The sequence below is a fragment of the Mizuhopecten yessoensis genome, unplaced genomic scaffold (assembly GCF_002113885.1).
Source record: "Mizuhopecten yessoensis strain PY_sf001 unplaced genomic scaffold, ASM211388v2 scaffold1557, whole genome shotgun sequence".
Classification (NCBI taxonomy): Eukaryota; Metazoa; Mollusca; class Bivalvia; order Pectinida; family Pectinidae; genus Mizuhopecten; species Mizuhopecten yessoensis.
In genome coordinates, this window is record NW_018404106.1 from 58,604 (window position 1) to 83,196 (window position 24,593).

General features: G+C 35.0%; 1 protein-coding gene across 4 annotated transcripts in view; it reads right to left on the reverse strand.

The window, feature by feature from the left end:
* Positions 1-277: 277 nt before the first annotated feature.
* Positions 278-24,593, reverse strand: part of LOC110465137 (integrin alpha-V-like) — a 117,293-nt gene continuing 92,977 nt past the window's right edge. For 3 of the 4 annotated variants that reach the window (XM_021520758.1, XM_021520766.1, XM_021520749.1), the window contains 18 exons: positions 23,450-23,547; positions 22,669-22,759; positions 22,326-22,371; positions 21,830-21,943; positions 21,250-21,305; positions 20,710-20,864; positions 19,119-19,253; positions 18,743-18,810; positions 18,040-18,187; positions 16,341-16,430; positions 15,585-15,664; positions 14,360-14,552; positions 13,635-13,802; positions 12,990-13,136; positions 12,240-12,353; positions 11,480-11,593; positions 10,869-10,994; positions 278-6,279 (listed from right to left, as the gene is read on the reverse strand). In XM_021520758.1, coding sequence (XP_021376433.1) covers positions 6,163-6,279; positions 10,869-10,994; positions 11,480-11,593; positions 12,240-12,353; positions 12,990-13,136; positions 13,635-13,802; positions 14,360-14,552; positions 15,585-15,664; positions 16,341-16,430; positions 18,040-18,187; positions 18,743-18,810; positions 19,119-19,253; positions 20,710-20,864; positions 21,250-21,305; positions 21,830-21,943; positions 22,326-22,371; positions 22,669-22,759; positions 23,450-23,547 — 2,060 coding nt within the window. In that variant the 3' untranslated portion in view covers positions 278-6,162. Of the gene's footprint in view, positions 6,280-8,035; positions 8,594-10,868; positions 10,995-11,479; positions 11,594-12,239; positions 12,354-12,989; positions 13,137-13,634; positions 13,803-14,359; positions 14,553-15,584; positions 15,665-16,340; positions 16,431-18,039; positions 18,188-18,742; positions 18,811-19,118; positions 19,254-20,709; positions 20,865-21,249; positions 21,306-21,829; positions 21,944-22,325; positions 22,372-22,668; positions 22,760-23,449; positions 23,548-24,593 lie in introns of those variants that run through there. The other variant, XM_021520774.1, reaches the window with a different exon arrangement.

A 24,593-nucleotide genomic window follows, 5' to 3' on the forward strand; every position in this document is an offset into this window, starting at 1 on the left:
GCTCAACTCCTTCCTATACCTACAATCTCACACGATGAATTACCGAAACCAAAACCGGAAACGACGATAGCGACAGCAACACACAACGAAGACTATGACATCTCTACTGGAGGGACCATCGTATCGTCCCAATCGGGAACCGTCGGCACTTTCCGTAAACGAGTTCTTTAAGGATTGCGTATCGTCCAGCAGATCTTGTTTTTAAGTGACGTCATATACCGGGAAACACTGTTGAATATTCGTTTTCAAGTTAACAAAACAACTACAAATAAGACACACATTTTGAAAAAATCAGTTTATTTTAAACATCTTAGCGTGTGAGTGTTACGCCAATGTATTACGCTACCGACATTTACATATAAATCATTCCGTTATATGACCTTTGCTTGACCTTTACAAACCACTCACACTTAACTCGACTCCTAATGTAATCTCACTTACAATGCAAACATTTTCATACACTCAATTAAATACATATGCACAGTTGAAATGGATATATCAAAAGAATAATGCAATACTTTGTTTTTAATTTTGATAAACGTATACTAGCTGATGTCCGTTCTTGTTAACCGATAGGTACTTACTGGTTTATTGCCAGTATGTTGATTTTGGCTGATTAGTAGTTTATTTTTACGATATACATGCATTAAGGTCACGTGTTTCAAACAGGTTGCTTCTTCGATTTGCATTTACTGTGTATATATTGGACATTTTATGAACCCACAATCCACACACTTAATCAAGTTTACAGCAAAAGGCCTTCAAGTTTAATACGTTTACATCGCTAGTCAATTAACGTAATCAAATTTATGTTCATAGTTCATGAACGTATGATCAGTTCATAGACGTATTTATGTTAACATCCATTGTCAATAAACGCAATCGCACTTTCATTAATTGTACATAAACATCACAACGTTCCAATGACAGTTTACAAAAATGTATAAACTTATGATGTTGACATCAATACAATTTGAAAGGTAACAGCATCATGTTTTCTAAAGGACGTACCTATGAGCACAGTCAAAGATCAGAACAGTCGCCAAAATAAGTAAATAATCAGCAGTTAAGCATTTACCATTCTTACTTTTGTACATTTATTCCCAAAACTTTCGATCCTCTCTTGTATAAATTATCTATCTCACTGACACCAATATTCTCTCTCGCATTCACACATCAGCAGACGACAATTCACGGCAAAACCATGTATCAGATAATTACAATGCGGACTAACCAAACGTATACATTATACATGTTCATTTCTTAAAGGTCAAGGTGAACATATGTTACGTATCATAATATACAACACATACATACATATATATATAAAATATTTATATATCACAAAAATATATGCATCTAGAAAGGTGACTGTCATGACAATTTGAACACCGCTGAAGAAGGTGTTTTCGTCATGCTAGTATATTTCTGATTTTTAATTTTTACTTTTCCTCAATATTGTTATTTAAATATGTATTCTACAGTACACCACAACTTCAGCATATCTTCCAAATTGTATACGTCCAACGGTAGCAGTTGAATGGAAAGGGGAAAACGTGTTTATTTAAAAGTTTAATTATAACTGTCACGTGACAGTCACGTTTCACGTGTGCTTCATGTTATTACCTTATATCCTAATCTAGGAATGATGAGACCAGCACAAGCGATTGCATAGACAATGGAATCATTGTAAATCGGTAAAACCTCATAAAGTCTTCCTCTAAGGGTTGAAATGATACATTTCTTTATTAAAATGAGTTTTAAAGTCTTCCTCTAAGGGTTAAAATGATACATTTCTTTATTAAAATGAGTTTTTAAAAAGTTCATATGTGTCGTATAAAGTTTATATGTACACACATCTTATAGAATTATAAACATTTTTCTTTGACGGTCTTTGGAGCTATTGTTATTGGAAGCCCGTAAATATATACAGAAATGAATGACCACATGATTAATTCTTTCTTAACAATGCACATTTAAATCACGGTACACATCACCAAACGACACTTCACAATGATGCAATGCACCATACAATATATATATAAAACAGGTACAAAAATGATGCGAACTTTAAATTAATACATAGTATGAGCATTGACTGTACATTTATTGACTAACATTCTAAATTACTACACACTGGAATACCTGTCAAATCTGTCAACATCTGGCTTATCCTACATACAGTTGTCACTGAAATGAAATCATGTCAAATCTGTCAACATCTGGCTTATCCTACATACAGTTGTCACTAAAATTAAATCATGTCAAATCTGTCAACATCTGGCTTATCCTACATACAGTTGTCACTGAAATGAAATCATGTCAAATATGTCAACATCTGGCTTATCCTACATCCAGTTGTCACTAAAATTAAATCATGTCAAATCTGTCAACATCTGGCTTATCCTACATACAATTGCATTGTCACTGAAATGAAATCAAGGATATAAGAAATCTAAGGTCATCGGTTTAGTGCTGGCAATACTTCACGGTCAATCCTGTTTGAAGAAACTCTTGGCAGTACTTGAAATCTGGACAAATTTACGACATAATATGTTTGCTGTCGACCTGCCATAAAATTCGAAACATATTACGAAGAAAATAAATGGAACCGGTTTGGACTTTTGTAGGGTTAGGTGGTTAGATATTGGAGAATTTGCAACTCAAAAAATATTCAATATCCAGTCAGTCTCTGAAAGTTCCAGAAGACAAATGATTTTGATCATTTGTCAAGTTAACCCATTCACCCCTGAAATTTCATAATGGACTATTCCAACCTTTGAATTGGTAGAGTTCAAATGTGTCTCCAGGGGTGAATGAGTTAACAACCAGTGGTGACATAAAATGACAGGTTATCCCGTGTAAACATCTAAACAATGTCATGACACTAAACAATGTGTAATTTTAATGACGCTATTGGAATATATTTGTAATGAAGTGATTTAAACACTTGACCAACACCATCTTCTACAATCAATAACCTGCTTCTTTCAATAGTTTGTAGTTCAGCATTTCACGTTTTGAACGACATTTTGATTTGTACCATCGATCCATTGAATATTATATTTGAAGCCGACTTTACATTACAGCAGCTTCTAAAGACAGCATCGTTAAATATGATGATTCGTCTATTACTAGCATGTTGTCTATAATTGCCTGCTGCGTTTGGCGACCGCCTCACTAGGCGTGTGATGTATGAAGTAAAATACATTTACACTGCATCCTAATTAATCTGGAAGCATGTATCAGTCAAGAACCTTGATTTCATAGCATTGCACTTCTGGAGTCTATATCTGTAGAGTGAATTTTCCTATCAAAGTCCGGGATGATGGGAATTTAAAAAAAACAATGTGAGATGTTTCAAATCCTCTCGTTCTTGTTGGTGACATATGACGTTGTTAAATGATGGCAAATGACATATCAATTCTCTTTCACTCTTAATTTTTGTCATAGAGATTGGGTGTAACATGATAGATACACAAACAGCAGACACATATATTCAATATTTCAGTCATCAAATTATGCAATATATATTGAAATTGTGACTGTTGCAGGTTTAACAAAAAAAATGAAAACGCATTCATGACATAACGATTGTGTGAATTGGACGGACACTAAGAAAATGGCTACATTCCAACCAGTAAGTACAACTCTTAACTTTGTCTGGCTTTCTAAATCAACATTTCAAAAGGGTGCAATGATTTTAAATACATTGACATAATTTCAACAAAAAACTCGAAATGAGAAACTTGGGCACACATACCGTTCATTCATTCTATAACCGTTATGATTTTAATTAATTACTGATGTACTAATCTAAACGCTCTGTTTGTTCCTATTAGCATCAGTAGAAGATGCATAGACAGTACTGGTACAGTTTCACTGGGTGAAATGTAGCATTTATGTCAAGCTTAATATGAAAATGGTACAAATTATAAATAAATACGAAATTCCTGTCACACTTTCACTCAAATACGAGTTTTAAGTACAGATGTACCTTGTCAATGCATACATAGTATGATCAATGGCAGACACACGTCCATCTCGAATATTCAGAGAAAAAAACCAATTCTATCAAATCACAATACACAAACCTTACTCTTCAGTTGCTAAAAAGGATAAAGAGTGACTGGAAACTTTAAGGTAAGTGCTCTTGGTTGAGATGCATGTTTAGAAGACATTTTTTTTTACTTCAATCAAATGCAAAGTATTCTCCAACATTTCATTGGAATATTGTCGTTTATCATTGTACCAGAACAAAATTGAGAAGATTTCAACTTACTAAATGAACTGTACGTAATGGTTGTAGAAAAAGAATTTTTGGTGGGCCATTGACTTTTTCAGAAGTCTTCAAACTTGCATTCGCTAGAAATTGTGATTATCACTAGCATATGAAGATTTATAATAAATACAACGAGTAGAATATATTGGTGATTTGGTGATGAAAATTCTCTTTTGTTTTGGGTTAATTAATTTCAGAGACAATATGAAATATTCTTTAGAGATTAACTATTACTTTTGAAAGATGAAATTCAAATATTTCATGAAATACGCTGAACACACTAGGGTCAATAAAGTCCATTAAAATGACCGAAATAATAATAATATGTTTTAGGAAAATACAGGAACATTATTTCTTAAATACGGTTGCAAAACATTTTCCTCCCTTCCCCATCTTTCTAAGTTGTTACAATTGTTATCATTTCTGTTGCTTATTTTTACAGTGACAGTGGTAAACGTACATTATAACTATATATGAAATGGCCGGGACATAAATAATAGGAGTATTAAAGTTATCTCACAACTCACTCTACTGATTTGTATCACAGTAATACTGATATTCAATTACAAGTAATTAGCATGATAAAGTAATTTGAAATTACATGAGCATTTTGTGTCCCTTCAAATGTATAAACAATTAATCAAAATGATGATTTTTATTGAACCGTAAAGGAAAGTAGATGTATGTCACAGGGAGGCAACCTCATCAAAGTGCTTATCTATTAAAATTTGATAATTCGCTATAGTTTGAGCGCCCTAAAATATGTAAACTTACACTAAGTCCAGTACCCTACTTAAGTGAGAGATTAAATCTTGTCATCGTTGACTATTGTCCGTAAAATACTTGGTATATGTAAACGGATATATACCTTCACTGAAATATATTTTAAATATATGAAAAATCAATGAAAAACTAACGGTCTTCCGGAACACTTCTCCTTGCAGTCATTACAAGTAAGCGGTGTCCAATTTGTAAATATGTATTTGGATTCATATCACATTTTTTAATTTAGTAGTGAATTCATGAAGACTGTGACACAGGAACTGAGAAATGTTCACACTACCAAGCTTCCCGGTTTTCAAACAGTATATCGTTGTGTTGGTTAACGATTTAAACACGTTTGAAGCCATATAACATTCTACTACGCCACCGAAGTCAGTGTGCTGTTACCGTGGCACATAAATCGAGATATAAAACTATGGTTAATAAATAAATTACAAAAATCAATAATACTTTATTGCCCCAATATCCGCCGTCACACGGCCATGAATCTGTACGATGTGCGTTGTGAAGCCGATCAAATTTTAATTTTAATTTGTGTACCATTCTGTATCAACACCATGGCAACATCACAAACTGTATGAAATATATATTCCATGCCTATATGCAGTGCTCCGAAAAACGTCAAACCTGACCTTGATCAATAATTCATCATCAGGTCACAGTTTGCAGTAATGTTCTTTATGCATTTCTTTTTCCTAACTTGATCTCGATTAAAAATTCATTGTAATGTCACATTTTGCAAGTTATGTTCATCACTAGTCTCTAATAACATTTTAGAGATTGATCTAAAGGGGTTTTGGGGTTTCAGGAAACTCTTAAGCCAAGAAATTTTCCTTTGGAACTTGCATATTACCTCTCTGGACCCTCTCCTTCATCACAGGAAATTAGGAAACCCAACTTAATTTGTCTCTTGCCCGTTCACTGATGCTCGCCTGGATATTTAGAAACACTTCTGGAAACTCAACATCACATCAATACTGCATACGGGTATCATCGTTATATTTTCAGCCTTTTTTCTTTGATTTGATTTTATGATTCGGAACAAAATCTCAATTTCAATTAAAAATAAACCAATTTTCCTATTAATAAATGTACGGTTATTCGTATCGTTTTGAATTGATATCATATTTAGTGTTGTTAGCTCCATTCGTCATTAAAGGCTTGGATGCGTATGCTTCCTCTTGTTCTCTCCTCTTCCTTCGGAAAAATCCACACTGTAAGATAGAGAAAATAATCTTAAATTAGAGTTTGTTCTTCACAAATTCATCTCAATTCAATTTGACATTTTTTATACCAAGTTCACCAGACATGTCTCCCAGATATTATTACATGCGGGTTGCTTAGAAGATTGAACCTGTGAGTATTGGTGTTTTGATAAAATTTAGAAACTATGGCCCATATTCATTAAACCATTCTCAAGCTCAAGCATGGATTCTGTGCTTAAATTAACTTTCTGTGTACTTGCTTAAATCATGTGACACAGACAAAAGGTCAAGTATAAACATTGAAAACACTTTTCCGGTTTCACGTTTCTCCGAAACCTTTTTAAAATCATTGCAAAAAATGGATTTTTTTAATGATTCATCATCAGAACAAGAAATCAAGCTTAAACATGTAATCTGAATTTGACCATCAGAATAGTTTCACAAACAAAGGCCTGGACCTTCAACAAGTTCAAGCTATATTTTCCTATTCAAATTGTACCTGTGTATCTCGACCCCCAACAACCCTATGCTAAATTGGTGTATTGTTGCTTCTGGTAAGTGAAAGTCTAAAGAACATTATTCAATGATTTAACAAACAGAATCATGTGCATTTGTTTTAAAGTTAAAACCATGCATATCTTGATAAAAAAATATATTCATACTTCATAGATTGATGTAAATCAAAAGATCGATCTAGTCTTTTTGTCTCATCAACAATGTGGCGCACACCGAGCCTTTAATTTTGCTATGACATATTCCAGGGGTGCAGAGAGCGAAAGTGAGTGTAACCCCTGGATATCGAGGGTGGTTTTGTTCCTGTGATATTTCTGTAAGATTACACTATGATTCTAGCATTTTATCTACTTGTTTTTTGGTATATTTTTCAACAAGGCGACATTTATGTTAAGTGCAACTTAACCTGTATTTCAGTATTTGTGTGTGTTATTCTTATAGTGTTTAACATCCTCGCGACAGCAAGGATTCTCAGAATACACAAAAGAAAACCCCTGATTCTGACGGGGTCCCGCATTGGTTACTTCTAAGGAAACTCATTACGTTAAATCACTTAATTCCTAAGAAAAAAATGCAACAATCATGAATTGGAGTAATTTGAAACATTCTGCAAGCTCTTTAATTGCACGCGCACGAAACATGCACACATATTCAATGCACACGGTATTGTATACCTTGCGACCCGACAGAAGAGATGTTGACTATCGTTGGTATGGGTCACTAAAGTAGCGTAGCGGTATACAGATGAACTATGGTGACCACAGAGCTGACGTTTTCGTTGGCTTTACCGTTGACCGAATGGACAATGGGTTTTCACAGGTGAAATAGATGTAACTGACCACTGGTCATTTGTATGATTTCACAGCTTCAGTGGGTATATAAGCTGGGCGAGGGTCAAGGTAACCAGTGTAAAAATCATGCAGCATAAACACATACGGGGGCAGGGCATATTATTAAAATAGCTCGCACATTTATTCGAAATTGTTACAGTAATTTCGGGTAAAACAGTTAGACACATCCATAAACTCATTTTCCCAAAAACTGTTTAAAATGATGGTTATGAAATGCCATTCAGACGACATTTAGATTAATCAAATAATTTTATTAGAATTTCCTATCATCATAAATTGCGCTTTTTATCCAAAGTATGGATGCAGGATTTCAATCAATAAAATCTCGTTACAAAATACCAGTTATATATATTTGATATGCAATTTGCAAAAACTTTTCCATTGAACTTTCACTAAAATACAATAGTTTTAGGTTGAATCAAAATTAACTGACATAAAGAAAAATTGACAACAATACAAATTGTGGATATTTATATTACAGCAAACAGATAACGACACGGAGATCTGATGTGTGGAATCCATTGAAGTTGGTCCCCCTTTCCTGATAATTTTGTGCCTTAAAAAACATTGAATTAAAAAAAAAACATCTAAGTACCAAACATCTTGTCAATAACTGCATTTTCGTAGAAAATTGTCGGAAAATTATTTCTTTTGAAAATATCCATCAAGTCTTGCAGTTATGAAATCGTTTTTTCTTGACACTAAATCGATTTATTATAAATTTCAGCAACAATGAAATTGGATGCTGCTATGAAACATTTCGTAAAGGCTGCACCTGGAGAAGGAAATTTCAAACAGCATGTTAATTAGGAAATCAAGGTGAGCATAGCAATAGAAAAGGTAATATTATATTAGTGTTGGTTAAGTTAGTATAGAGTTATGGAAGATTTTATGCGGTAGAGCAAAGGGGGTTAAAATAGTGGTTTATCTTCCGGTCGTTTCCGTTGGAAAAATCCACACTAGAAAGGAAAAGAAATATCCATGTCAACCAATTTTTTTACAGCTAGGTGCTTCAAGCTACAGTGTTACAGTTTTTGAAGTAATCAAATGCATACATGTTGCAATAATTTAAATATACAGAGGCAAGCAGATAATGAAAGTGAAAGAACAGGCTAAGAGTAATATATGTAAATCTCTACATATTTAGTTATTTTACAAGCTCAGAAAAAAAGACATGTTCAATGTTCTTTGAACAGAATTCCAGTCATGCATCTACATTCCTTATTGGCCAATGAACGAAAACTAATCAATGGAAAGAGGGGCGAAAATTCTACCTTCAAATACAATACTCGCATAATATTATGAAGTATTCATATAAAAGTGCATTCTACATACACAAGCAAGCATACTAAACAATAGGTAGTTTATTTGTACTAGAGAAGTATTTTTGTTATAAATAAGGAATAACTTGAGCTAAATACTATTTTTGCATTATGCAAGCTACAGGTGATAAGCTAGAAACATTCAGTTTGTGTTTATCAAAAACATAAAAAGACGAGTCCTATTCTTCTTGTCAAGTCTCCTTATTTTAGAGGCAGATACAAAAATAAATAACTTGACTTGCAAAATCAGCAGAATTCTCTACAACCTGGTTCTTAATCCATTTTTGTAAATTTATCGCACAGAAGAGCTTAAAATATGGCATAATCATGGCTTAAACTATGATGAAACTTCTCTGTCGTCAATGCCTTCTTTAATAGCTTATCAATATTCTCAATGAATTCTGCACAAAAAGCCGAATCAAGTTGAACTAGCCATCGTAGAAGTAAAATTTATTTATGCTACCAGTAGATTGTTAGTACTCCTGCTCACATCGCCCCGGTTGAGTCTATTTACCAAGGTACTCCTCAAAGTAGAAATATCAATTACATATTCAATATCTATCTATCCATGTACTTCGTTTCAACGAACAAATTTTAGTGCTTTTTGCACTTTTAATATTTTGCAAAAATATGGTTGTGCTAATTGAATTTTTTGTATATAATTTCCAAGTCTATATGTAAGGGAAACGAGGACGGCCCACTGACCAAATCATGACATCTATAACTTGTGTCAAGTCTATATGTAAGGGTAATGAGGACGGCCTACTGACCCCATCCTGACATCTATAACTTGTGTTAAGTCTATATGAAAGGGTAATGAGGACGGCCCACTGCCCCCATCCAACATCTATAACTTGGGTCAAGTCTATATATAAGGGTAATTAGGACGGCCTACTGGCCCCATCCTGACATCTATAACTCGTGTCAAGTCTATATGTAAGGGTGATGAGGACGGCCTACTGACCACATCCTAACATCTATAACTCGTGTCAAGTCTACATGTAAGGGTAATGAGGACGGCCCACTGACCCCATCCAACATCTATAACTTGTGTCAAGTCTATATATAAGGGTAATGAGGACGGCCTACTGACCCCATCCTGACATCTATAACTTGTGTTAAGTCTATATGTAAGGGTAATGAGGACGGCCTACTGACCACATCCTGACATCTATAACTCGTGTCAAGTCTATATGTAAGGGTGATGAGGACGGCCTACTGATCCCATCCTAACATCTATAACTTGTGTCAAGTCTATATGTAAGGGTAATGAGTATGGCCTACTGACCCCATCCTGACATCTATAACTTGTGTCAAGTCTATATGTAAGGGTAATGAGGACGGCCTACTGATCCTATCCTGACATCTATAACTTGTGTCAAGTCTATATGTAAGGGTAACGAGGACGGCCTACTGACCACATCCTGACATCTATAACTCGTGTCAAGTCTATATGTAAGGGGGATGAGGACGGCCTACTGATCCCATCCTAACATCTATAACTTGTGTCAAGTCTATATGTAAGGGTAATTAGTATGGCCTACTGACCCCATCCTGACATCTATAACTTGTGTCAAGGCTATATGTAAGGGTAATGAGGACGGCCCACTGACTCCATCCTCTCATCTATAACGTGTGTCAAGTCTATATGTAAGGGTAATGAGGACGGCCCACTGACTCCATCCTGACATCTATAACTTGTGTCAAGTCTATATGTAAGGGTAATGAGGACGGCCTACTGATCCCATCCTGACATCTATAACTTGAGTCAAGTCTATATGTAAGGGTAATGAGGACGGCCTACTGACCACATCCTGACATCTATAACTCGTGTCAAGTCTATATGTAAGGGTAATGAGGACGGTCCACTAACCACATCCTGACATCTGTTACTGATTTTGAGTCTACTTACCCACCACAGTAGAACTATTAATAGCAGCAGTAGTAGGAGACCTGCTGATACAGCCACAGCAATGATCCACGGTTCTACAGATTTCGGCTGTGGAGCTAATTTTTTTGCATTTACATATGAGCCAATCTGGAAGTAAACAAATTCACAATTAGCATTGTACCTTAACAGTCCAATCATGTTTCTTTTTGACCATGAAACAAAGACTATGTCTGTAGCTATAATGTATAATATTTGCATTGGCTCCACCCCAGTGCTTTCTATAGAGATCATAACTCTAGTGTGATCATCATGACGTCATTACAATTGTTATGTTAACATTGTAAAGCTGGATATAACTTGCCAATACTCGCTATTGATTACTCCAGGAAATCTACCGTAAATATTTCAGGAGAAATATGAAATCTAAATATCACTTTACCGTCCAAATCAATAAAAATATAAATGTTACACCGCATTCTGTTTTAACTGATAGTCTTATGATTTTGAACATTACTGCAGACAAATATTCGTAACACACGAACACATGTTATTCGATTTATCTGCATTCTCTTTCAGAATTACGGGATTACAACTCTGGAACGAATGCAGTTCAATGCTTAATGAACACTTACCTCATAAGTAGCTATAGTATAGGTGGAGTTGTCCACCTTTATGTTGTATGGCATTTGTCGGACTTCGGCCACAGCCTGGGATGTTATTAAGTATGGTTCACTGGTCAATCCACTCTGTAATCAATGAAAGATTGTAAGGCATAGCATCTTTATCTTTGCAATTATCATGCAAAAATGTCATTACTATGTGAAGACTTTGATTGTTGGTAGGAAGTTTAATGTTTTAAATACAGTATAGTTAAAGTATGTAAGGATGTGTTTGTTTATGGTATAACGGACCAATGACATACAGGGCCATCACACTGAAAAATAATTACTGGAATTAGGAAGTAAGGAAACACCTATTTAAAAATCGTGTACTTCAATGCAGAAAGCCAAACATAAGTTGACATTTTTGAAATGGTAATCAGGTTGCAATTGGCAACGAAGGGATTTAAATTCAGAGAAAAAGGCAGCAGGGTTGAACAGAAAAGATGTAGATCATTTTAGGAGCCTCCATTACCATGCAATTTAGTTCAGCCTTTTCTTTCCAATGAACCAAAGGGGGGTGAAATATTCCAGGTGAAGTAGTATTGAGGGTATGCCCCAGACAAAGATTTGGGATGGATGAAAGAAAGAGTTGACAGAGTTCACACCTTAGGTCCCCCTCCCCTACTGGTTGGAGACTAAAAAGATGGCCCAGTTCAGCCAAATAATGACCAGGCGCCAAATGTTTTAATCCAGATGCAATAACTGTATGTCCGTATGACACAATGTTTACCTTGACTAGGGTATCGGTCCAGATACGGGATCGTATCCTCACCACGGTCGAGTCCTGAGGCCTCATGTATCCCAGCTTACATCTAATGATTGTACACCAGTTCTTGTTACACACCTTAAATCAGATCAAACAAGCATTTTGAGTAACAAGTAGATTATTACAATCTGTATGTAATAAAACATCAATAAAATAGCCCCTTGTTTCAATTGCCACCTCACTTACTGACAACATATTTCATGCTCCGTGTTTTCCTTTACACTGTCTTTATACATCTCCCATAATATGATGACAACCTCATTATAATGCAAATAACTGGATAAAAGGTGGTAATATAGGTATGTTTCACTGAGCAGTTGAATCTAGTAAGCTGTGATACTTGCTCTCCAGACTTGTGCGTAAATGATCTAACAATCACATTCCGTTGAAAAAATTCCTGATTTTTCTCTTTAATAATATTTGCATAATGTATTTCTCATATCTACGTCGATTTCAGATTCCACATTTTTTCTTTAATATACATCAAACCATATGAACCTGTGTATCAAGCCAGCCACATCGGAAACAATGATCTTCTTTAAAACCTGGATATATACACTTCCATGTTTCTTTCAATACTTTTGAATCATATGAAAAGGTTTGGAATTTCTAACTAAAACAGAACAGAAATCCTGTATCTCATAAATTAGAGGATACTTCTCAGTCAATTGAATGAGATCACGCATATGTGGAAGATAAGTAAGATGTATTTACTATTTTGTTTGTGCTGTCTCGACTGATTCTTGACCCGGTCTGAGCATCGAGTGACCGGCGCTTTCTCCGAGCTTCCGCCTGGTGTTGGGCCATAATTACGTCCATCTTCTGTCCTTGTTTGTTGAATTCACTGTACCATACAATCATCTGCCATGGAAACAAGGGAGATAATATGTTATTCTATTGAAAAGCTGGATTTAACTCATTTACCCCTAAAAACACACTTGAACTCTTCCAATTCAAATGTTGGAATAGTTTATTATGAATTTTCAGGGGGTTATGAGATGATACATTGATATAAACAGCAAAGATGATTTTTTAGAAACTTTGAAGGTACGACATTATAGAAATATCAAGATATCACACGATCTTGTGTGAAGGATGAGTTATGAGTTTATCAATGCATGTCAAACGCTTTCAAGACTCAGATTTGTTTTTCAGAATTCCTTTGGATTTATCATACATTTTGCCTCTAGATCTGTTTAGAGATCTCAAAATGCTTTCGAGTGAGACGCTGATTTTGAGACCAAAAAAGAAGCAACCAGAAAATAACCATTTTTCTGTATAGTCTACGATCAAAGGTTTCTGTATAGTTTGATAGCAGACCAGTAATCAAAGATTTGCTGGACCACAGTGAATACTTACAGAAGAATTAAATGGAGTTATCACAATCGTTTCACACAGGCTGTTTTGCTGGCCGAGTACCTCCGGTGTATGTGTTAGGTAGAGAAGGTTACGACCAACATCGTCAAAGCTCGGCCAGTAAATGTCTATCACACTCTCCTTGATGTCACTGGGGCCAAGATTTCTCACCTGTAGCAGAAGAACACATAACGTCAAATCTTCAAGGCAGATGAGGAACACCACAGTAATTAATAGTCACTAAATGCATCAGTTTTTTATCACAAAAAATATTCCAAACTATTTTTGAGTATTTTTGACATGAATACTTTATAGAAGAAAGTAACCAAAAGGACTTCTTCTTTGTTAGAGAAAGTATCTCTGGGACCCAGGTTCACGAGTATAGCTATAACCCCTGAAATCCGGGGACAAGTTTTTTTCTTGTCAGCCTGTTGAATACCAGCCATTTCCTTTTTTTGGTAGAGCGTAAGACTAATAAGCTAGAGGTCCTGGGTTCGACTCCTAGCAAAGGCATCGATAAAATAATGACATCTGTTACATTGGTATCATTCACCTTAAAACTTAAAACTAATACATTGTACCAAGGCAAATCATATAAATGTACAATACATAACAACATCTATGGATTTATATCACTGATGACTCAAAAAACCTGATATTTTAAGAGATAAAACTGTTTTTTTTTTCTTGATATGCTAATTATATATTTTTTACAGAAACCAACTTACATCATATTCATGTACAACTGCTGGCCCGTAAACGCTGTGTTTAAATAACGCTACCCCGGTGTCGTTGTACACGATTTGTTCCGTCTGGTTTGCGCCCAGACGGCCAATGATAATGATGTCTGCTGCCTGTATCACTGGAATGGTGACGCTGAATGCATTGTCACTGTACGTTGAATTGAGCTCTTCGTTGGAACTGTAACAAAAGTCCATTTGTTAGAAGGCTTACTTGAACAAAAACAACAAGCAAACATAAAAAGGAAAGCAAAACAACCGTACAGCTTTTATAGCCTTGATAATATATATATGTAGATATTTTTCTCGAGACAAATAAAGTACCAGCTGGTTATAATCATAAAGAGAATTTTGAAAGTAACATATTAAATTTTGACCTTTACCCTGTTCTACCAAATTTGACATATGACCTTGCTTTGAACTTTGACCTGTTCAGACATTGATGAAGCATATGTGACCTTTTGACCAAGTTGTATTAAATATGATTGGCATATATATGTATACTACCAAAACATGAAGTAATATATCTCTTCATTCTTGTTATCAAAATATTTTTCCATGATCATGTTTTCAGATACAACATATTTGCAAGCTTGATATGAATTGGCAGAGTGAGAATTATTTACATTTGTGATACATTCGTCTCTTAATTTAATGTTAAACTTGCAATTGTCCCAATGGGGAATATGGCAGAGAATATGCAGAAGCTGACCCTTTGGGCAAGGTGAGCTTAAATAGTACAACTCGTGAAACAGGAATTTTCAGTATATACATGTAGTACATTTATGTAAAATATTGATCTCTTATTTTTATCTTGTTCTCAGAATGAGTGAACTTTTGAACACTGAACAATAAATATACAAAGAAATCGGAATCCATACAAGGAAATTACGTGAAGTGGCAGTGCTAATGTCGAAAACGCAATTTTACGTTAAGCAAACACTGCAGTATACTCGATCCCTTAGACACGTGTATTACCCGACGCATGTGTCAAAATCTTGTTCCATGTTCAAAATTTCATTTAATTATCAACACCAGAAGCAAACATATGAGAAACACTGGCCGAAAAAACCAATGTGTTAATTTTGACACATTAAGAATATAAAAGGAATCAAAAGATAAAGAAAACATGTACTTTGAGAAACAAAACAACTGATAGAATATATATTTCTGAAGTAGATACAGTCTGTATAGACATTTTTTTATTGCTCACCTGTTGATTACAAATTTAAACATGAGACGATCAAGGTTACCATCAATGTCTCCTGGAGTTACACGCAGAGTAAAGTTAGCCTGAAAATACAAGAATTTTATATACATCAAATATCATTGAACTGCAGTTGTAACTGTGACTTTAAATCTCAACGTATGGGATAATTGATATACTTTAAAGATTATAAAGTTAATCATGAAAATTGTTTTCTTCATATCTGTCAACTTTCTTAATTTTCATGGTGTAGAGAAAACAAAGCAAAAATTATAAATGTTTGTAATACAAACATCTACATTACCCCTATATGACCAAATGTTATTGAAAAAATGACAGATTTAAGCTATTCTATACACTACTTTGATGAAATGAAAAATTTGAACAGATTTAAGCTATTCTATACAGTACTTTGATGAAATGAAAAATTTTGAAGCAAGGTTTAGGAACGATTAACATACTGTACATGTCAGAAGTAACAATTTGGGTGGAAAATTCAGGAGACTCCCCAAATATTAAAACCTGGAGGGTTGACAGGCATATTGCATATTAACCCTTTCACCACTGTAGACCATAATAGACTCATCCATATCAATGCATGGTCGAGTCTACTACAGTTATATAGGGGTGAAAGAGTTAAGATTCAAAGAGTCAATTGAAACACTCAAGAGATGCTATATTCGCTATTAAAGCTAAGAATTCAACATTGAAAATCCAAAGCCTGAGCCATTGAGTCTGCACTAGATTATAAGAGTTACCTACCTTTGCCTTGGTCGGGAGAGGATTTCCCATGTCGCATGTTACAAGGTTGGTATCATTTGTTGTGTATTTATCACAGGAAAATGGAATGGTCTACAACAGAAAATTTAAACAACGACCGTTATATTGGAGAGCATAGAGGGTCTTCTTAATGCCAAATACCTATAGATAGTATTTATTACATGTCAAGATGAAATAAGTTTGTTTTTTGTTTTTTTGAAAACAAAAAAGATGAAATCCTTACCTGAAGGTTTCATCAATTTGACAGAACAACACACCTTTGTATATAATACTGTTATCTTTACATACCAATTTGGTACTTTAACTCCTTCACCCTTGAAGACGTTTGAACACTTACAATTCAAAGGTTGGAATAGTTCATTATGAAATTTCAGGGGTGAATGAGTTAAGAATAATAAGCTGAGAATGTCACTAATATACCTCTTACCAATGTCAGGATATATCATGTCATTCAATATACAGATATAGGTAAACGTACCAGGTGTGAATGCAATAATTAAATTTTATATAACGTTTACGAGGCACACCAGTCTAGTGGTATAGGCACCGGGCTCGTGACTGAAGGGTTGTGGGTTTGAGTCACGGCACGGCACTGTGTTGTATCTTTGAGCAAGATACTTTACTCCGCTTGTTCAAGTCTATTTAGCTGTAAATGAGTATGTGGTTGAGCAGTACTAGAATTGTAGAATGCTACCTGTGAGCGCCGACATGGCAGCACCGACTGTGTGCTCCCGAGGGATTTGAGAAAGATATTGGCTAGTTGCAAAGGCCCTATAACTACGGACAACAATTTGTGAACCGCTTTGAAACGACTTACGAACTAGGTTGTGATAGAGCGGTATATATATGAACCTCAAATTATTATTATTTTTATTAATATATGACAAGACAGAATTGCTTCTATGTGTTTCTACCATTTCCCTTACTAATGTATCGTACATTACACGATTTCACACTTGCAGAGTGTTGAAATTTTGTTTTGAAGATAAGGTTGTGTAGCCACACTCTATTGACAGTTTTTAATAAAACAACAAATGCATGTAGTCAAACTGGGTTCATTTGTTCTGAGTAACACCTCTAGAAAATATATGTTTTACTGACTGACAGTTGAAAAGAAATATGAGGAAATTTTCACTTAGACCAAATTTAATACTTACAAATTTTATTTATGAATTTCACTTCAACCATATTCTACAGTATGGATTTCTCTTTTACCATATTATATGTTATTTATCACATTATGTTACTATGTTATCCAGTGAATATACCAATGTCATATTTTTTTGGCATATCAACCCATGTAAAATGATCTATCAGCCCTGTGATTGGTTGTTAGTTTCAAGCATTTCAATTGTAACATCACGCCTAGGACATGTACATGTCATCACAGACTTACGCATCGGAGTCAATATGGCAGCTTTTTACATTTCAATGTTGCATGAAAATTGTCATTTTACACGAATTAATGCCACGAATCTTGATTTTGTGATAAAAAGGATTTAACACACTCGTCAACATTTCATACGAAATTTATGAAACTCGTCACAAATTTTTCATTTCAGCTCGCCAGAGGCTCGCTAAATTGAAAAATTCTTAAGACTCATTTCATAAATCTCCTATGAAATGGAAATGTAAGGTCCTATATATCTTACACAGGTCACTTTAACTCTATTCTACTTACAAACTTCCTGTCCTGAATACCGTTGTACTGGACACCTCTGGGTAGCTCAATGTATAACATTGTCTCAAATGCACCCTCGCCTCGGTTTTCAAGATGGACGACGATATCTATGTTGCTAGTGCTGCCAAGTTTGATACTGTCTGTAAACCTACAACACATAATTTATAAATATAACTCATAATGACAACAAAGCTTTAGATTGAGACATTTGTTAGACTTTCCTTCTAATTCTTTCAGTGACAGAAATAACGTAATTGGCACAGCATATTAATAAGCAGATCTCTGGAGGTTTCTAGTTTGTGCTTCAGTCATGTAGCTCCTTATATAGCCCATCATGTGTCTTAAAAGCCATATTACTTTTTTACAATTCAGGAAGGACTTTAGTTGAAACTTTTTTGTTCACGTGCGATTCCCCTCATCAAGAAATGCATGTGAACCTGCCTTTGGGTCAGTTGCTGCAACTCTCTTAGTGGACAAAAATAATCCAATTTTCATTTACAGAGATGTACATGTAAGTGTATGTCAGTATCAATATGATCTTGGCATTGGTTTGACAGACTTATTGGAGTTTGAATATAAGTTGTGTCAAGAATCTCTCAGGACAATGTAAACCCTTGGAAATTCAACATATAACATTACATGTACACACTGCGATCAAATTTTGGATTTTGAACACGATACAAACAAATGACTGGATACTCACGTGTAGGCTGTGCCCCACACGTCAGGTATACACGTCTCGTCTTCTCCGCACTCCTTCTGTATATGACCCTGTAATAGTGAAATAGAATAGATTTTTACAAGATTCATAGTAGAACATTTTCTGTTTGTAAAATATATCTAAAACAGACATGTATTCATTCAATCCGAGATTTATGGTAGGAGAAACATATTTTTTTCATAAATTTATTATATATTTCAAATATGACCGCCGACAGAAAATGACAAATACCATGGAATTTGCCAGTCTCTAGAAACAAGATTATTCTCGACTTCTTTGACATGAATATTCTGAGATAAACACTTTTTCATGTTTCCCTCATGCCAGAGCAATGTTTACTGTGGGGTTGGCAGCTTACCGTCGTGTTTACAAGGGTAGGCGTGTACTGGTCAAGGATGGGCTGCAGTGACCGTCGTCGACGCGCTAGACTCCTCTTCTTAAGTTTAAATTCAAACTGGACGTTGATTGGTGTGAGCTTGTCCCGGATGTCATTCTGTAGACAGAATTGTTTTGTTTTGTTTAAAGAATTAACTTGTCAATCGCAAACAAAACAAATTTCAAGGTTGAAGAATATAAATGACTGAAGGTTCTTCTTTGACAGACAACTGCTCGTAGTAAAAATTGCGCATAGAAGGTGCAACATAATTAACCCTTTCACCACTGTAGACCATAATGGACTCATCCAGATCTATGCATGGTAGGGTTAATAACAGTTACACAGGAATGAAAGGGTTAATATATGTTCATTGTTGCACAATAATTTACTTCAACATACAAGTTGGTTGTCAGGACTATAACCTTGATTTTCAAAAAAATCCCCACATCAGTTTTTTATTTTGTTCTGCACTTGTTGTCAAAACATGTCCCCCTTACGCAATTACCAAGTACATAAAGGAATTCACACACCAATCTTTGTTCTTGCAGAGCAGTTTGAAAGTATGGCTGTTGCTGATATACAGAAACAAGTCATGATCTTACGGAGATGTTTCCTGTTCAAACTGACCATCATGTATACAAAACAACAAACCTTGTTCTTGGTGAGCAGTATAGGTTTTAGATTTAACATAGATGTACACAATAGAGTTCAAACATCAACACACGTGTTTTGGTAGGCTGTTTATTTTTAAGACCTATCCTATAATGTACACAAGAGTTCTGGCACCAAGCCTTGTTTTTGGTGGGCTATTTATTTGAAGACTTACCCTAATGTAGACAAAAGAGTTCAAACATTAACCTCTGCTTTTAGTGAGCTGTTATTTTTTTAGACCTACCCATGCCAGATGTACACCCAAGATTTCTTATGCCTTGACGTGATGACCATACATGGTTTTTGTCGAGTAAAACATTGAAGTTGAACCTCTTTTTTTGGTGGGCTGTTTATTCTGAAGACTAACTCTAATATAGACAAGAGTTCTGACACCAAGCCTTGTTTTTTGGTGGGCTGGTTTTTTTGGTGACTTACACTAATGTAGACAAAAGAATTCTGGCACAAAGCCTTGTCTTTGGTGGGCTGTTTATTTTTGTGACTTACACTAATGTAGACAAAAGAATTCTGACACCAAGCCTTGTTTTTTGGTGGGCTGTTTATTTTGGTGACTTACACTAATATAGACAAGAGTTCCGACACCAAGCCTTGTTTTTCGGTGGGCTGTTTATTTTGGTGACTTACACTAATGTAGACAAAAAAAATTCTGACACCAAGCCTTGTTTTTTGGTGGGCTGTTTATTTTGGTGACTTACACTACTATAGACAAGAGTTCTGACACCAAGCCTTGTTTTTCGGTGGGCTGTCTATTTTTGTGACTTACACTAATGTAGACAAAAGAAATTCTGACACCAAGCCTTGTTTTTTGGTGGGCTGTTTATTTTGGTGACTTACACTAATGTAGACAAAAGACATCTGGCACCAAGCCTTGTTTTTTGGTGGGCTGTTTATTTTGGTGACTTACACTAATGTAGACAAAAGAGTTCTGGCACCAAGCCTTGTCTTTGGTGAGTCGTTTATTGTTGACGTATTCCACCACTTGGTTGGTATTAAGTTGGTACAAACGTTTGGCATCTAAAGTTTTCTTATCCACATCAAACTTCCAGGAGAGATCAAAAACTGTAAAAAGTAAAAGATATCCAATGAAAATCAAAACAATATTGTCAAACACAACTGTAGTAGGACGAGGAATAGTGATAAAGGAAGTACCGTTGCTGTGGCTCAAACCCGCAACCATTGGCTTTCCATTCCGATGCTCTTCTGCTGAGCTTAAGGGAAATTCCCTCTACCTCGAAGCTAGAAGGCAAACATAATCCTATGTACAATGCCTTTTTACCATGGATACTAATTTGTGAACAGCTTTGAGGCGACCTACAAACTAGGTTGTGATAAAGCGGTATATAAGAACTTCAACCTATTATCATTATTATTATCATCAATTCCAGTGGCAGTTTGTTTCAACAAATTTCTCAGCACAGAAGACATATGACACACAGGTACTTACCTAGCTGACGAGGTACTCCTATTCCGTCATACTTTATACAGGTAAATAATGTCACACTGTAAATCAAAGATATTTAGTTATTATCTATTCTGCCCGACTTGAATGCTTTTTCAATGTTGGTTCTAATCAAACCAGTAGTATAATGATAAAATTTGCACTTCAATAAGTGGAAACCTTGTTGTTATTAAAAACAATATATCACTACTCTCAATTTTAAATATCACTGTCAAACCTTCCTCATTTTGACCAAAATTTACCAAATCTCCCTCAAAACTCCCTCATTCAAGTCCAAACTCACACAAACTCAAAATCTACATCATGTGGTCAAATGATCTCCTAGCTACAGCAGGGTGTGTGTAATGATCATTACAGGTGTGTTTGAATCAAATGAATGCTTTTTGGAGTTATTGTTTCGATACATAAAAGGGGAGAGATAAATTGAGCAAAGCAGTTTCAGTTGCGTACGTTTCACACACTTTCTCCCTCATTTGAAATGTGGAATGAGGGAGACCTGCTTCATTGGAGATTTTAGAGGTTGACTGAAATACAAGAAGATCCAATCAGATTGCTGGATACTTACCATGTGACTTTGTGGGTGCCTGTCACTCCTTTATAGTTACAAACTTTACGGTCAAGAGAAATTTTCTTGGGGTCAATTTTTAAACTTGCAGCCACATAAACAATTGGACGAGCTCTGAAAATAAGACCAAAGGTATTAAAGACAACATAAGAAATGTATTTATAAAGCATTCATTTACATTTCTCTAATGAGTAATAATAGTTATAGCTATTGAACAATTTCGAAGGACACAGATCTTTGAGAATCACACTTTTTACACAAAAAACTTTCCTCACCCCTAAAAGAAAATTGCACATTTTTAAAAATTCATATGTGAAGTAATCACTAAAGAAAGAACCAGTTAAAAATTTGAAAATCTCAGGACCCTTGTTTTTTGCACAGTATCACCCCTGAAGACACATTTAAACTCATCCAATTCAAAGGTTGGAAAAGTTCATTATGAAAATTCAGGGGTGAATGAGTTAATAATGAATATGTACATTAACATGTTACTTACTTGAGATATACCGCATTGTTGGATGAATATGCCCCTACTAATAAATCTGCAACGAATAAAGTATGGACATAACACATCTGACAAGACTTCATGCTGGTTCAAGCAATGTGATGCACCAGTTACTGTAATTTAATCAGTTTTAACAGTGTCAAACTTTCGATTCTATACCCAGAAAAAAATCATTGAGGTTAGATTTTGCACAGCACTATAATAACTCAATGAAGTCCTACCTAACTCTCTTACAGTAAGGAAACTCAGCGTTAACATAGCTTAGTAATTGGCATGTATTTTGAGCCTTACAAAAAAGGGAAAAAAAAATCTGTATGAAAAATTAACTCTTTACCTGGGTATCTGTTGCTGTCCAGATCTTTCCCGCCAGAGAGCGACCAGCCGAATGTTCCGATGTTTGGTTTAAGGTCGGCGCCTTCTATTACCTGTATCAACAGAAAAGATAATTTGTATGACCTTGACTTTTACCTTACAAAACACATTGACCTATACAACCTCCCACCTCTTATTTTATACATGAGTTGGTTGGTTCTCTTGCAAATAATTTGTTTAATGAACACGTAAGTTTCAAGAAAATTAACTATCTATGATAGAGGTAAATTGGCCATAAATTGGAATTTGAATATAGAATATATCTCTGTGTGACACTAAAGATATCAAGAGTAGCTCAGACACTGACTTTCCAATTGGCCTTCATACTATCGATATGACAAATTCTGCCATTAATATGCTAAAAATCACAACAGCCTTTCATAGGGTGCTGAACTGTGAAAGGTTCACAATAAAACGTTTGAATGCGCAAGTCACCCTATTTGAAATTTTTGAAAGAGTTTTGGAGATGAACAAGGATATCCTTGTTCTAATCACTAGCTCAAAACTGCAACAGTTTTTCATCAACTTACTGTTATTAGTTATTCCACGTGAAGGGCAAAATTAACACTTTGCAAATGCGGATTTACTAGTGAAGGGGACAAATTTAACTGGGTGAATGTTTTCCAGTATTTAGTATTTTTGAACAGAAACAAAGTCTGTCGTGGCAAATCTCTTTCATTTCCACTCTACTTTTAATGTAAAGCTTAGAAATCAATTACAACAACAGGCAACATGATTTTTACCTGGGAAACCTTGGTAACGATGCCTCTCTCTGACCCAAGATAAATGTAAACTGCTCCTCGATTTTCCCTGCCCCCATATGGAGCCCCAATTGCAAGATCTGGAAAATGAATAAAAAAAGTACACTTATATTTCCTTATATGACAATAATGCTCCATATTTAAAGTGTAAAACCTCTTCATGGTACATTTTGGTTCATCTACCACCTCCCTAATAATGCCAGCTTATTTCAAGGTCCAATTTTCCTTTTTCTTAACATTCCTTTATGTATTTTCTTCCAGGTATTGCAGAACCTCTTCCTAGTGCTACAATTTTGCAGCATTATAACAAGGTTTACATAGATATTAGTATACAGTTAATTATATTACAATTACAATGAAAAGAAAATCAAAATTAAAACAAAAAATCCTTGCTATGTATCATAGATACATCAAAATGTACACAAAACTCTGCTTAAATTCAAAGGCCCGTGAATATTGTTCAGATCAGGTTCGTAAATCAGGGATAGACCTCACATGAAGTCCACAATTGTTTTATTATATGACATTTTACAATGAGATTAATATTTTTTCATGTCATAAACACATGGATGGCCTGGACCATTTTGGAATCACAGAGTGAAGGACTTCAAATACAAAATAGCATTCACAAATTGTATTTCAGATCTAATTCATGTGATATCTAATTTCAAGTAAATATTATTTGCACAATCGACATCATCAATATTCACATAGTTCAGAATATGATGAGATGATTCATTTTTAGTTGAATTCAGTAGTGTGATTGGTAACAGAATTACAGACTGGCTGGGAAATTACCTATGCCTATTTTTAGTAGCACTTGTCTGTAACACTTTTCTATTTATAGGTCGAGGTCTATAACACTTTCCTATTCATAGAATGAGGTCTGTAACATATTTACACACTCGTCACATGACGTCGCTCCTCCAATCAGGGCTGGGATTTAGCACCAGTCATATAATAACAAAGAATGTATCTCTTGTGTGTGGACATCCTATTACATAATTATGTCAAACTATCTACATGTACACAAACTGTATGTACAGATGCATTTTTGACAATTCTAATTGTATATAAAACATTGCAAGATGATGGGACAACAAAAAAGCATTTGATGGTATCTATA